This window comes from Bufo bufo, chromosome 10 (genome assembly GCF_905171765.1).
Source record: "Bufo bufo chromosome 10, aBufBuf1.1, whole genome shotgun sequence".
NCBI classification, from domain to species: domain Eukaryota; kingdom Metazoa; phylum Chordata; class Amphibia; order Anura; family Bufonidae; genus Bufo; species Bufo bufo.
This window is the reverse complement of record NC_053398.1, coordinates 116,261,435-116,274,578: the sequence shown is the minus strand read 5'-3', so window position 1 is coordinate 116,274,578 and position 13,144 is coordinate 116,261,435. Positions and strand designations below refer to the sequence as shown.

The following is a 13,144-nucleotide window of genomic DNA, read 5'->3' as shown; positions in this document are numbered from 1 at the left end:
GTCTCACAGCGGAGAGCGTCACAGCCAGGGAGGGAAAAAAAGCTCACCTTCTCCCTGGCTGTGACGCTCTCCTTTGTGATTGGACCCCGCTACAGCCAGGGAGAAGGAGACGCCCATTGAGAAACGGGGCAGTCTCCTCCTCCCTGTACCGATGCTATTCATTAGCATACCAGGCGGAAGAAGGGAACGGGGGCACAGCGGGCGAATGGAGCGGCACCGAGAAAAAATAGTAAGCGATCTTACATCCACGGACTGTGCCCTACATAACCTGCTACTAATTTCATAATGTCTGGACCCATGAAAGGTCCTCTTTAATACAGCCGTGTGTCAGACCCCTGCTGATCTAATATTGATAGCCTATATATTTATACTTCACCCCCGTCGCTTCTGATCCCCGCACGTCACGCGGATCAAAACATCTGGCGATGGAGAGGGCATCCAATAGCAGGCCGCGACGGGGACGAGCCTCCCTAGCATCGCGGATGACGCTAGGAGTGTCCAACCCCTTTAATGTACACGGAAATGATTGACTATTATATACACATTAAATATAAATGTTTGAACATATATCCAGTCTCCGCTTATTTTTGCTCTCGTGATGCAACCATTTAAGGCAGCACTGACAAAAAGACAGTAACAACAGGTGCCAAGCCCAAGGGGGAGAAGCAATTACCCAAAATATAAATAGAAAAAAATAAAGTAACTTTTAGCTCAACAATGGAGCCTTTCTCAAGCAAAGTTTGAGGACAAAGTGCTCAGTTTATATATCCTGGTCAATCACATCCATGATTAATCATTAATTATTCAACGACTGAAAGGAAAATACATTAAAAATACATAGCGAGATAAAAATAGTGAACACGATTGAAACAAATGTGATTACAAATACTCATAAAAAAGTGAAATAATCGGAATGCCAAGTAGGCTAAAAATTATTTCATATAACTGGAGATTAAAACCAATTCATACAAGTGCAATGATCATGATATGTTAAATTAAGGTGGGGGAGGATTAGAAATACACTAACCATTAGAGATGAGCGAACTTCTGTTTTAAGTTCGGCGTCTAAAGTTCGGCTTCCGGTTAGCGGAGGATCCCGATATGGATTCCGAATTCCGTTGTGGTCCGTGGTAGCGGAATCAATAATCGGCCATTATTGATTCCGCTACCACGGTCCACAACGGAATTCGGAATCCATATCGGGATTCACCGCTAACCGGAAGCCGAACTTTAGACGCCGAACTTAAAACAGAAGTTCGCTCATCTCTACTAACCATATGTACAGCGACTCGGTGCACATACTCGGCGTGTAGAGATCACCACTGCGCATGCCCGGGTTCTGCCCCTAGTTGCCGTGGCGCCGCTACATGATGCGGCAATCAGAGTATGCGCACAAGCGTTCCGAAGCTACGGTAGCCATATTGAAAGAGGCAAACAATAAAGGTATACTGGCGCAAGTGCAATCTGGTTAACAATAGCGCACTACGCCATTTTGATCACTGGTAGAACCACCAGTACAAATACCTCGACTCATAGAGTCCAAAAAGGGGTCTATGGCGAAAGGGATCCACAGGCACACGGGAGTGCATCCCATCTGGGACACAACTGAGGAACTGCCATAGGTCCACCTCGTGAATCTACCACGCCAAAAAATAACCCATGAGGGTAGGGGGGGGGTCTCCTCTGTTTATTATAGAAAACAGGTGATCTAACCTATATTGATAGCACAACCCGGGGACTGCTGCAGATCAGATAACTAACATTCTAGAAGACATCTGGCAAGTGTGTTCATAATTCATATTCCTCCTCCTCTCATCAATCTTCAACATATCATCTATAAAAAAGAAGGAAAAAAATAAAAAAAGATCACCACGAATATTATAAATATTCGTCCTAAATAAACCACCCACTACACAGGAGTAGAGGCGAGGGTTCACATTTGTTTCAATCATGTTCACATTTTTTATCTCCCTATATATTTTTATTTTTTATTGTATATCTATTTTCCTTTCATTCATTGAATAATTAATGAATAATCCTGTATGTGATTGACTATGATATATAAAGTGAGCACTTTGTCCTTTGCCTGAGAGGCTCTATTGCTGAGCTGAAGCGTCGCTGCACCACATGATGGGTGAATAAAAGTTTCTTCATTAAAAAAAAAAAAAAACTTCTTCTGAAAGTGCCACATGTTTGTTTTGCAGGAGACACCGTCGGCTTTTTACTGGATTTACATAAAAAGTTGATGATCTTTTCTCTTAACGGGAACCAACTTCCACCCGAGAAGCAAGTTTTCTCTTCCGCCACGTAAGTGATTTTGTCTCCTAGGCAATTACCATAGTTTTCTCTGTATCCGTGCGCTTCACGTGCTCCACAAAATGCCACGTTCTGTTTTAGTAGCCATGAATTTGGCTTTTTATGTGCTGTATTGGGTTTGCAGCAGCCCTAAACAATGCATACCACAGTCAGAAAGGAATCAAGTAGATCTAATGGAATGGCATGTATCGCCGAGTACGGAGCAGTGAGTGACCCCTCCTGGTGACTTACTGCCACTTGAACCCCATTTTTCCCTCCGTATCATTGGGGGATACAGGCTTGACCATGGGTATAGCTGTTGCCGCTCGGAGGCGGACACTAAGCACACAAAGTGTGAGCTCATACCCTCAGGTCTGCTGATTTCTGTTCTTTTTTCATAATTTTTTTTTTTTTCTAGCAGGTTCTTAAAACTGCCTGCACTCCCACCCAAGAGACGGGAGACCAGGGGGTCCCCACAAACCCCCTGCTCCTTTCTGTTCTCCAGAAGCAAAGGAGGATCAGAGGTTCCTATAAAGCCTCTGTTTCCTGCCAGCGTTCGGATCACCACCACAAGCCCCCCTGTTCCGGAGTAGTGTCCCTCCTCAAGGGGCCGCACACCGAAGGTGGTGATCCGGCTGGTGCCAGGGGGGTGGGGGTCGGGGGGCAGAAGATGCCGGACAGGTGAGTATTTAAAAAAAAAAAAAAAAGAGGAGGAAAGGAAATTGTCCCCAAAGTGCTCCCCCTTCCAATACTCTCCCCTCCCCAAGTTCCTGGTCTCTACGAGGCTGGGCCCCTCCAGGAGGTCTCTGCTAGAGGGGGGGAGGTATGCAGGGTGGCGGTGCTGTCGCCCTGTAACATGTACCTGCACTGTCTGGGGGCGTTCGTTTTCCAGTGCCGACATGCTTCTTACAGGGCCTAACCTTCCCCTCTTCTTTATTTAGGCACCAGGGTTGTCATTATGACTGAGCACAGGTCCCAAAGCAGGCGGTCCCTTCGGTGCGTCATTTTGCCTGTGCGTCGTGCCATGCAAAATTTTCATTCCCTCAGTAAAACTCCCTCTGCTTTGCGTGTGCGGCTCCACCATCAAGTGGCTCGGCCCCGGACCCGATGGTTCTTGCTGCCCAGCCTATGGTAGAACCGGAAGAGCATGGCAGCCATGGAGACAGCGCTGATTCTCAGCTGGGCGGAGAAACATGTTCCGGCAGTTCACGTCCCCGCTGTCAACTGGATCGCGTCTCGATCCCGGCGAGTGGGCTCTTCACCCGCAGGTCTTTCGAGCCATCTGGGAGCGGTGGGGTCGGCCAGATGTGGATCTCATGGCCTCCAGCTTCAACAACCAGGTCGAGGACTTCGTCGCGTGGTCCAGGGACCCCATGGCCCTGGCGTGCGATGCGCTGGTGATTCCGTGGAGTCGGTTCACTTTTCAGCTTCTTCCTCTCATATCGCGCCTCCTCCGGAATATCTCTCTAGTCGCCCTTCTTACTGACAAACCCTGGTGTCTTCCTCTTCGTGAGGACCTTCTGTCGCAGGGGCCGATCTTCCAGCCGAATTTAGGGTCGCTATATTTAATGGCATGGCTATTAAAACCGCCATACTGAAGGCATGGGGCATTTCGGATGCAGTGGTACAGACCATGTTTCAGGCCAGGAATCCGCCATCTTCCAGAATCTACCACAGGACCTGGAAGTCCTACTTTCGTTGGTGCGAGCGGCATCAGCTGCCTTGACTCTCGACTTTCCTGCAGTCGGGCATGGACTTTGGGGCTGGCTCTCAGCTCCCTCAAAGGGCAAGTGTCTGCTCACTCCTTTCTTTTTCAGAGGAATTTGGCTTCACTTTCGGCAGTTCGGACGTTTCTGCAAGGGTTGGCGCATGCTGCTCCCCTTTTCCGTCCTCCGTTGCATCCTTAAGATCTTAATCTAGTGCTCAACTCTCTCCAGTCGTCTCCGTTTGAGCCCTTGCAGCAGGTGTCACTTTGCTTCCTGTCTTACAATGTGGCGTTTTTGGTGTCAATCACGTCCATCCATAGGGTGTCGGAACTAGCGGCTCTCTCATGTCGGTCGCCGTTCCTGATCCTCCATCAGGATAAGGTGGTCCTTCGCCCTGTTCAGTCCTTCCTGCCGAAGGTGGTGTCTGCATTCCATCTAAATGAGGAGATTATTCTACACTAATTTTGTCCGGACCCGTCTCATCCTCGGGAGCAGTCGCTCCATACCCTGGATTTGGTACGAGCCGTTCGAGTCTCTGTCCCAGACGTCATCTTTCCGGCGGACGGATTCCCTGTTCGTGATTCCAGAGGGGCCGAGACGAGGGCTGGCGGCGTTGAAGGCTTCCATTTCCCGATGGATTCGTTTGGCCATTGTGGAAGCTTACCGCGTTAATGGCCGGGCCCCACCCTTCCGGGTGACTGCTCATTCAGCTCGGGCAGTGGGGGCCTCTTGGGTGGTGCATCACGGGGCTTCGGCCCTTCAGGTGTGCAAGGCAGCTACCTGGTCGTCTTTGCATACTTTTTCCAAGTTTTATAGATTGCACACCTTTTGCGTCTTCTGACGCTTCTCTGGGGCGTAGAGTTTTGCAGACGGCAGTTCTCTGATTGGCAGGAGGGTTTCTCGTTACGCCCACCCTTGGGGACTGCTTTGTAACGTCCCATGGTCAAGGCCTGTGTCCCCCAATGAGACAGATGAGAAAACTAGATTTTTGTACTTACCGTAAAATCTGTTTCTCTTCCGTTCATTAGGGGGGGACACGTCTCCAACCCATTCTTTTATTTAGGGGCCTTTTTGGGCCTGTGTGGTTCTGGGTTTATACATAGTGTTATTTTATTTTTATTTTTTTTCTGTTGCTTCTCCTACTGCTTTTGCACTAACTGATTTAGCTTAGTCCCTGTAGGAAGGGTATAGCTGAAGTGGAGGAGCTTACACTTTGTGCTTAGTGTCCGCTTCCTAGCGGAAACAGGCTATACCCATGGTCAAGGCCTGTGTCCCCCAATCAAGGGAAGAGAAACAGATTTTACGGTAAGTACAAAAATCTAGTTTTAATGCCTCTTGCATTTTATACATTTCCATTTTGCTTTGAGAGTCCGCTCCCTCCTTTCTGACTGTGCATCTCGACAGTTTTCTTCCTCACAAGGAAAGAAACTGTCAGTTTTGGTATTGTGCATCTGTTTCTATACGTAGAACAGACGATGGCACATGACAGTAGGGCCTGGGCTATAAATGGATGCATTCAGTGGTATACCGGGTCATGCAGAGGCATAAATGTCCATGTAACTTGGGTGTTAAAGGGATATCCCCATGTAAAGTAGCACTCCAGCATTATTTTTTATTTTCCTGTATAGTGCTGCATAGGCTGTTATTGTGTATAACTGGTTTAGTTGAAGAGTTGTCTGCCTCCTTCATTCCTTCCTTTTTTCCATTTGGATATGATGCAGCCTACATTTCCCATCATGCTTCTGGCTTTGCAGAGGGGGCAGAGTCCCAATCACACTGTACGTGCTCTACGTCCCGGGCAGTCAGCCAGTAATGGATCAGTGAGCTAGATCTTCTGCCCCCTCACACTGCAGATGTGATGTACTTCACAGGAAGTCATCCACACAGGAGAGACTGACCAGGTCTGGAATGGTGGTCAGACTGGGATCACCTAACACAGCTGCCCATGATGAAATGGTTCAAACGGTATGGATGACACTGCTAGAATATTGCTGGAGGGCTTCTTTTAAAGGGGTTGTTCACCTCTGGAGGCCTTTTGGCAGACCCCCCTCCGATCGTTGAGTGGCTGGACCTGTGCAGAAAATCCTACTGACCTGATCCCAGATGCAGATCTCTGTTCTCCCTGGTTTGATGTCCATTATATTGCTTCTGCATCCAATGTCTACCACTGGATGATGACGCGGAAAGACTTGAGATCTGCAGAGACTAAGATCAGGCAAGTATGATTCCCTCCTCAGGTCCAGCCACGCTGGGGGGGTTGTCTGCCTGAAAGATCCCCGGAGGTGAACAGCCCTTTAAAGCACCTTAGAGACCACCACCTGTTGGGAGAATGAGGGTGGGCAAAAGCATATGTCCACTTAGCTTCTTTCTATATGCAGCCACCTTGTTCTGCTGACAGGTAGGGTCTCCTACACATTAGACATCCATGGCATATGTTGTGTTAATGCCATAAATAGTGGGAATTCCTCTTTAACAGGATTTCTACAGAATGGTATTTATGCCAAGATCAAGGAGAACCTGCATTATCATAACTTTATTTCCCAGCATGCCACACACCCAGTGCACAGTCTACACAGTGGTTGGCACAATCCATTTTATGAAGTTCTGTGTAATAAAACTGAGCCTTTTGTACTTTTTCTCCTTAGGTCTGGGTTTTTTGCTGCAGCAAGTTTCATGTCTTATCAGCAGTGCGAGTTTAATTTTGGAGCCAAGCCCTTTAAATATCCACCTGCAAATAAATTTAGCACTTTTAACGAATACGCCGTTTTGGCCCCTGAAGAAAAGGTCATTCTGCCAAGGTAATTCCTGCATCTAAAAATGGTGTTAGATGATGTTTTTTCCAAGCCCGAGATCACATCTGCGTGGTTGTTTCAGGTTTTCCGTTCTTTCATAGGAGCAGAAAACGTAAAATGATGAAGACCTTGATCTGTCATATCACAGACATCAACGGCACCTGATTGACTGTCAGTTCCTGTCATGGCGCCCGTTATGTCATCTGAAAAAATAATGCTGCACTATAAAGCCTCCTGCGCACAAACTCTTTTTTTTTTTTGCGTTCTGTATATGGACCCATTCATTTCAATGGATCGGCAAAAAAAAGGAAGGTACACCGTATGCCTTCCGTATTTGCGTTCCGTTCCAACATGTCCTATTATTGCCCGCAAATAACTATCCCTGGCTCCATTCAAGTCGGTGGGTCTGCAAAAAAATAAATAAAAATAAGCGGAATGCATTCGTATGTCTTCCATATCGGTTCCGTTTTTGCGGAACCATCTATTGAGAATCTTATGCCCAGCCCAATTTTTTTATGTACTTACTGTTTAAACATTATTGTATGCTTCCGTTTCCGATCCGCAAAAAACGCATCACAAACGGAAAGGTGGAACGGAAGCAGAAACCCTACTGAAACAAAAAAAAACGGATCTGTGAAAAACGGACCGCAAAATACTGAAAAAGCCATACAGTCGCGTGCAGGAGGCCTAAGGTGGATTTTGTAACCGAGACTTCAATGCAGATGTGAACTCTGTTTGACTCTGGCAGAAGGGCCTCATGGTAGTCGTGCAGTAGGGACTCTTGCTGTAGTTCCCATGATGCACCATATTCTACCTAGAAGAGATGCCTCTAATTCAGCATTTTGTGTTTTTGATGTCGACCCCCCCCATCCAGTGAGCATTCACTAGGGGCATGTGAAGGTACAGCATAGGCTTATAAAAGGCCTTAAAGGGGATATCCGACCCCTGAAATGCAGCCCCCCACACACAATGTACTTACCTGGCACCCGCGTCTCTTCTGAAGCTCGCACGGCTGCGGCTGCTTCTCCCTGTGCACGGATGGAAACATCCTGTGGTGGTGGGGGCACAGGCAGCCAATGGCAGGTGGCGACGGGGACGAGCCTCCCTAGCGTAACCCATGATGCTAGGGAGGCTTGTCCCTGTCACCACCTGCCATGTTTTCATCCGCGCACGGGGAGAAGCAGCGTTGCAGGTGCTGGGGAGCCAGGTAAGTACATTGTGTGTGTGAGGGGCCCAGGCTTATTGGGGGGCATTTCAGCCAGCAGCTATTTTATAAAAAAAATTCCTAGTCCGAGCGCACATGTTATATTCAATGGGAAATAATGGGCAAGTTGGAATCCGGCATTCCTCTTTCCCCTGACATCTACTGTTAGGACAGGCCGGGCCCTGCGGACAGTATGTGTAATCTATGGTCACCATAAATGATTCTCTCCTTCTTCTGCAGGCACAGGCGCTTAGCACTGTTGAAACAAGTCAGCATTCAGGAGAACTGTTGTACGCTGTGCTGTGATGAGGTGGCAGACACAGAACTGAAGCCTTGTGGACACAGGTCAGTTGCTTTGCCTATAAAAGACCACGATGTCACTTCCGACACACCCAGTAAACATGCATGCTCGGCTCGGCTGAGCATGAAGCTGCTGCCAGACATGCCTGACGCTTTGCAATGCAAAGGGTAAAATCTGCAGCATTTTCACAAGGAAATCCAACTATTTTGTGTGAATATTGCTCCAGCGGAACCGCAAGGACCCGTCCCATGGAAACATACCCTGTGGCCACCTGAGGCCTAAAGGTAGAGTGGCATTTAGGTATTGGAAGTGGAGCTAGAATGGCTGTTACTTGTTGGAGGAGACCTGCTGACTCAGGGTAGGTTCTGAGTGTTTTGGAGGAGGTTTTGAAGCAGATTTTCCAGCCAAAGCCAGTAGTGGATCCAGTAAGAAGAAGTACAAGTCCTTCCTTTTTTATTTTCAAATCCACTTCTGGCTTTGACCAAATAACCGGTCTCAAAAAATCCTTGTGAACCTACCCTTCCAGTGCTTTCCTCCTATGGCCACGTCCGGATATTTGTGACCCAATAATGGATCAAATGGAGAAAGCATAATTGAAAAATGTGCACTTCTCATAGTTTTGGCAAAAAAAAAAAACACTGATCCAAACGACTGACCTGAAAAAGGCTTGTGGCCTGTGCCTTGGGCTCTTTCTCACAGCAGAATTTGGAATCCAAGCAAGCAGATCTCATCACCCCTGAACTCTGAGTGGAGGGCGGCTGCATCTGTCTCACTGGTGGCACATTAAAGGGAATGTGTCGTCAGATCATGACCTGCTGTTTAATCATTTTTATTTTTAACGAATTTTGATGTTTTTTATTTTCCATGTATTTAAACAAAAAAAGATAAAATCCTGCAGTTTTCGCACTGGCCACTATGTCTAATAGTTGCCACCATGTCATGGTTTGTACAGATGACTTTTACTCATTTTAATCCTGCCTGTAATGATATCACCCCAGTGTATAGATAAGACAGGATCCTCCATTCATAGGTGACTGTCAAAGCTCATCTATTCTTCTAAAAAAACCTCTCCCATAGAAGTCAATAGGGTCCTCTCCTGAATATTGTGTCTATGGCCCATGCGGCTGCCGTAAAGCAATTTTCTTAATGCTTCCTAAATGCTGCTCAGAACAGCTGGATGGCCGCCCCCCATCCCCAATGATCAAGTTGAGGAAATGGAATGAAGAAATCTGTAATCAGAAAATAAGAAGAAATTAGAAGAAAGGAAACGGGCTACCATCTGATTTTCAGCAGGCAGATAACATTTTTGGTGACCTATTTCCTTTAGGCTACATTCACACGAACGCATTTTGTTTCCGTGTCCGTTTCGTTTTTTTTTGCTGATAGGATGCGGACCCATTCATTTCAATGGGTCAGAAAAAAATACAACATGTCCTATTCTTATCCGTTTTATTCACTGTTACAATGGATCCGCAAAAAAAATTAAAAATCCTTTTTTGTTTTGTTTGTTTTTGTGGATCCGCAATTTGCGGACCGCAAAACACATACGGTCGTGTGCATGTAGCCTCAACCACGCAGCTTATCCCTGAAGTGAACAGAATTGTCTTATAAAGCGATATCATTTGCAGGCTGTCATTCCCATCCATCATTGCGGTCTGTACAGATTCAAAAACGCGAAGCCTGAGTTACCTCTAAATTGTATGTGTAGGTTGCCGGGTGCCTTCAATCTATAGCTGCCCATAGGGGATGGGGCATTTAATGAATATTCTGTCTTCTGTCCTCAGTGATCTCTGTATGGAGTGCGCTCTTCAGCTGGAGACTTGTCCACTGTGTCGACAAGAGATAAAGACTCGCGTCCGCCAAATTTCCCACATCTCCTGACCACTGTGGAGTAAACGCAGGAAGATATTCTTTGCTACTTTTTTTTTTTTTTTTTTAAACGAACGAGACGCTGTCTAAAAGCAAACATTTGCAAGTCTTTTGTATTCGCTTCCGATGAGAGAAAATGGCCATATCTTCTAAATAGCAATGTGTGAATGACGAGGAGCGCCGTACACTGCTCTCACCTAGACCGGAGCGCGGAGGAGGCAGTAAATGCATCTGTTTGTACATTACATTCATCCTTAAAGGTACTTGTGGGACTGGACCATCCACTTTTGGGGGAAAAACATGCCCTTGTTGGATAGCCGTGGCCGCAGTAATGTAATCTCGCCAGCGGGCACCTGAAATGTTATGTTGGCACGTTTCTTTGCTCCCATTTATTTTTGGAAAAGGGTTTGCACTAGTTATGCATCGATGTATTTGCAAAAACTGTAACTAATTGTACCATACTGCAAAGTGTCTATTTTTGCCAGACAAAATACAGTATTTGACCATTGTTTTCTATCCCTGTGGCCTTCTGCTGGTCAGTCATTTTCCTTCTAAACCGTGGACTGCGAGTAATGGTGACGACGATGTAAATCGACCTTTTTAGGGCTTAATTTATATTCCAAAGAACATTTGGTCAAGACACAGGATTCACGCAATACGCAGATGTAAATGTACAGAGTTTTGTAACGTGTGCGCAGTAGGATTGGCAAGTCTTTTACTATATTTATAATTTGATACGACCAGGTTGACCGCGCGACCAATTCTGTCCCGAGGAGACTGGCCTTCAGCGCGCCAGCTGTTTCCAAACGACTACATCCACCATCATGCTGCGAAGGCAGAGCGAGGGGCTTGTTCTCAGCTGGATTGTTTAAAGTTTCTGTTACTCAACTGTTGATAATAAAGGAAAGGAAAAGTTTGTACAGAGGAAACGTTCTGTAGGTGGAGAATTGGCAGAATTTAATGTTGTAATCTTGTACCTGTTGTACCAGAGCTTTCGAGCTCTTCCCTAATAATATAAGTGGCCGAATGTCAAGTAAAGATTTTACAAAGTCAAGGTCTTCAAGTATTCCCTGAACCGTTAATTCTATAACCAAAAAGACTCGAAGGAGCTCATCTTAATCCCCTTAGGGTACTTTTATAGGAGCGATATTTCCATCTGAGACCGACAGCACCCTGATGGAATGGGTACGTTCATGTACCAGATGGTCCGTGCAGAGAAAATCACAATATGTTCTATATTTGTCATTTAGATGAATGGGTCTGCTGGATATATGGACCGTCCATGGACCCCCCCATCAGTGAGTTGTAGTAAGTGATGCTGCATCATCAGCGGAGGGTACCCCGCAGGTACAGATATTTATCTCGCTTACTACAAACCCATGAAAGGTCATCTTTAAAGAGAGAACCAATCAAAGATAATGGGTCACTCAATATACAAAAACACATGTAGAACCAAAGTAATCACAAAATTCCATAATTTTTATTGAAAATCGCATAAAGACACGATTGACACAAGCCACAACACATTTAAAACATTAAAAACCGAGAAGACCGATGGTGGGCTGTCAGTGTGTACGGAAAAAGTGCAAGTGCACTATTAGTGGTTGGCCACTAGTAAAAAAGTTGGTGTAACCAAACAAATGCAGCTCAATAATACATAATATCAAAGTTCATCTTCAAATGCATGAAAAAAAAAAGACACGTGGGTGATATAACGCACCGCATAAAGTGACTAAGGCATAAGAGCAGCAAAATATCATGAGCACATAACAAATACTGACCAACCTAACTTGAACGCCGCACACGACCACCACCAGTCCACTCCCCACCTTTAAAGGGAACCTGTCATCAACTTTCTGCTGACCTCACCGAAGGAAGCATAAAATAGTGACAGACATGCTGATATCAGCGAGGTGTCACTCATTAACTAAAAGTAAGTGGTTGCCGAGAACCAGCATCATAATCATTGCAGACTGGGCCTGGAAAAGAGTCCTGGTTATTCATAATCTCCCGCTCCTCTCACCCATCTGCTGATGACTGGCCGTTCTCTCCTAGACAGAAAGGGAGAAAACTCGGTAGAAGACGGTCAGTCATTAGCAGGGATTCATGAATAACCAGGACTCTTCTCAAGTAGATTTGACTCTTTTCCAGGCCCAGTCTTCAATGATTGTGATGTTGGTTCTCTGCAACCACTTACTTTTAACTTCTAAATGAGAGACCGCTGAAATCAACTCGCCTGTCTCTACTTTATTCTGACGTTAGTATGGGTAGCATAACGTTGATGACGGGTTCCCTTTAAAACAGATTTAATATTCAAAGTCTGGAACGCAAACATTTTTTTTCTTTTGTCACCCATTGTCTTTTTTTATGCAAAAGTATTTAAGATCACATTCGTCCATCTGACATAAGCCATGTTATGCAGCTGTATTAGGGCTTATTTAGATGACCGTAGTGTTTTGCGGTCTGCAAAACACTGATGCCTGTCCACGTGCGTTCCGTAATTTGCCGACCGCACATGGGCAGCACTATGATAGATGGCGCATATCCTATAAGAATAGGCATTATCTTTTTTGCGGGGCGCCATTGAAATGAACAAGTCCGCACCCGTTCCGACAAATTGCGAAACGGCTGTGGACTCATTCATACAGTTGTCTGAATGAGCCCTTATTCGGATGTGTCATTGCCCAATTGCAGGTTTAATAGACCCAAACTGCAGTTATGTTCTAGGATACAGGCTGTAACTTATAATCAGTATAAGGAATGCAATCTTATATTTACACTGTAATCGAAGTGAAAATGTAATATTGGACGTCCCATGTTTGAGAGCTCTGTGTGTATTGAACGCCGTGTTCACATCTGCATTTTTAATTTGGGAATTCTGTTCCAGTATTGCCGTATTGGACATATGCTGGACCCAACAGCTCTCACTCACTATAATTGGGCCCGCCAGATTTCCAGTGTGCATACTGGCGTTCTG

At 45.9% G+C, this 13,144-nt stretch overlaps 1 protein-coding gene across 6 annotated transcripts in view; it reads left to right on the top strand.

Annotated features, from left to right (window-relative positions):
• Positions 1-10,315, top strand: part of RSPRY1 (ring finger and SPRY domain containing 1) — a 39,153-nt gene extending 28,838 nt beyond the window's left edge. For all 6 annotated transcript variants that reach the window (XM_040409325.1, XM_040409326.1, XM_040409321.1 and 3 more), the window contains 4 exons: positions 2,205-2,307; positions 6,647-6,799; positions 8,238-8,342; positions 10,083-10,315. In XM_040409325.1, the coding sequence (XP_040265259.1) occupies positions 2,205-2,307; positions 6,647-6,799; positions 8,238-8,342; positions 10,083-10,179 (458 nt within the window). In that variant the 3' untranslated portion in view covers positions 10,180-10,315. The remainder of the gene's footprint in view (positions 1-2,204; positions 2,308-6,646; positions 6,800-8,237; positions 8,343-10,082) is intronic.
• Positions 10,316-13,144: the final 2,829 nt, after the last annotated feature.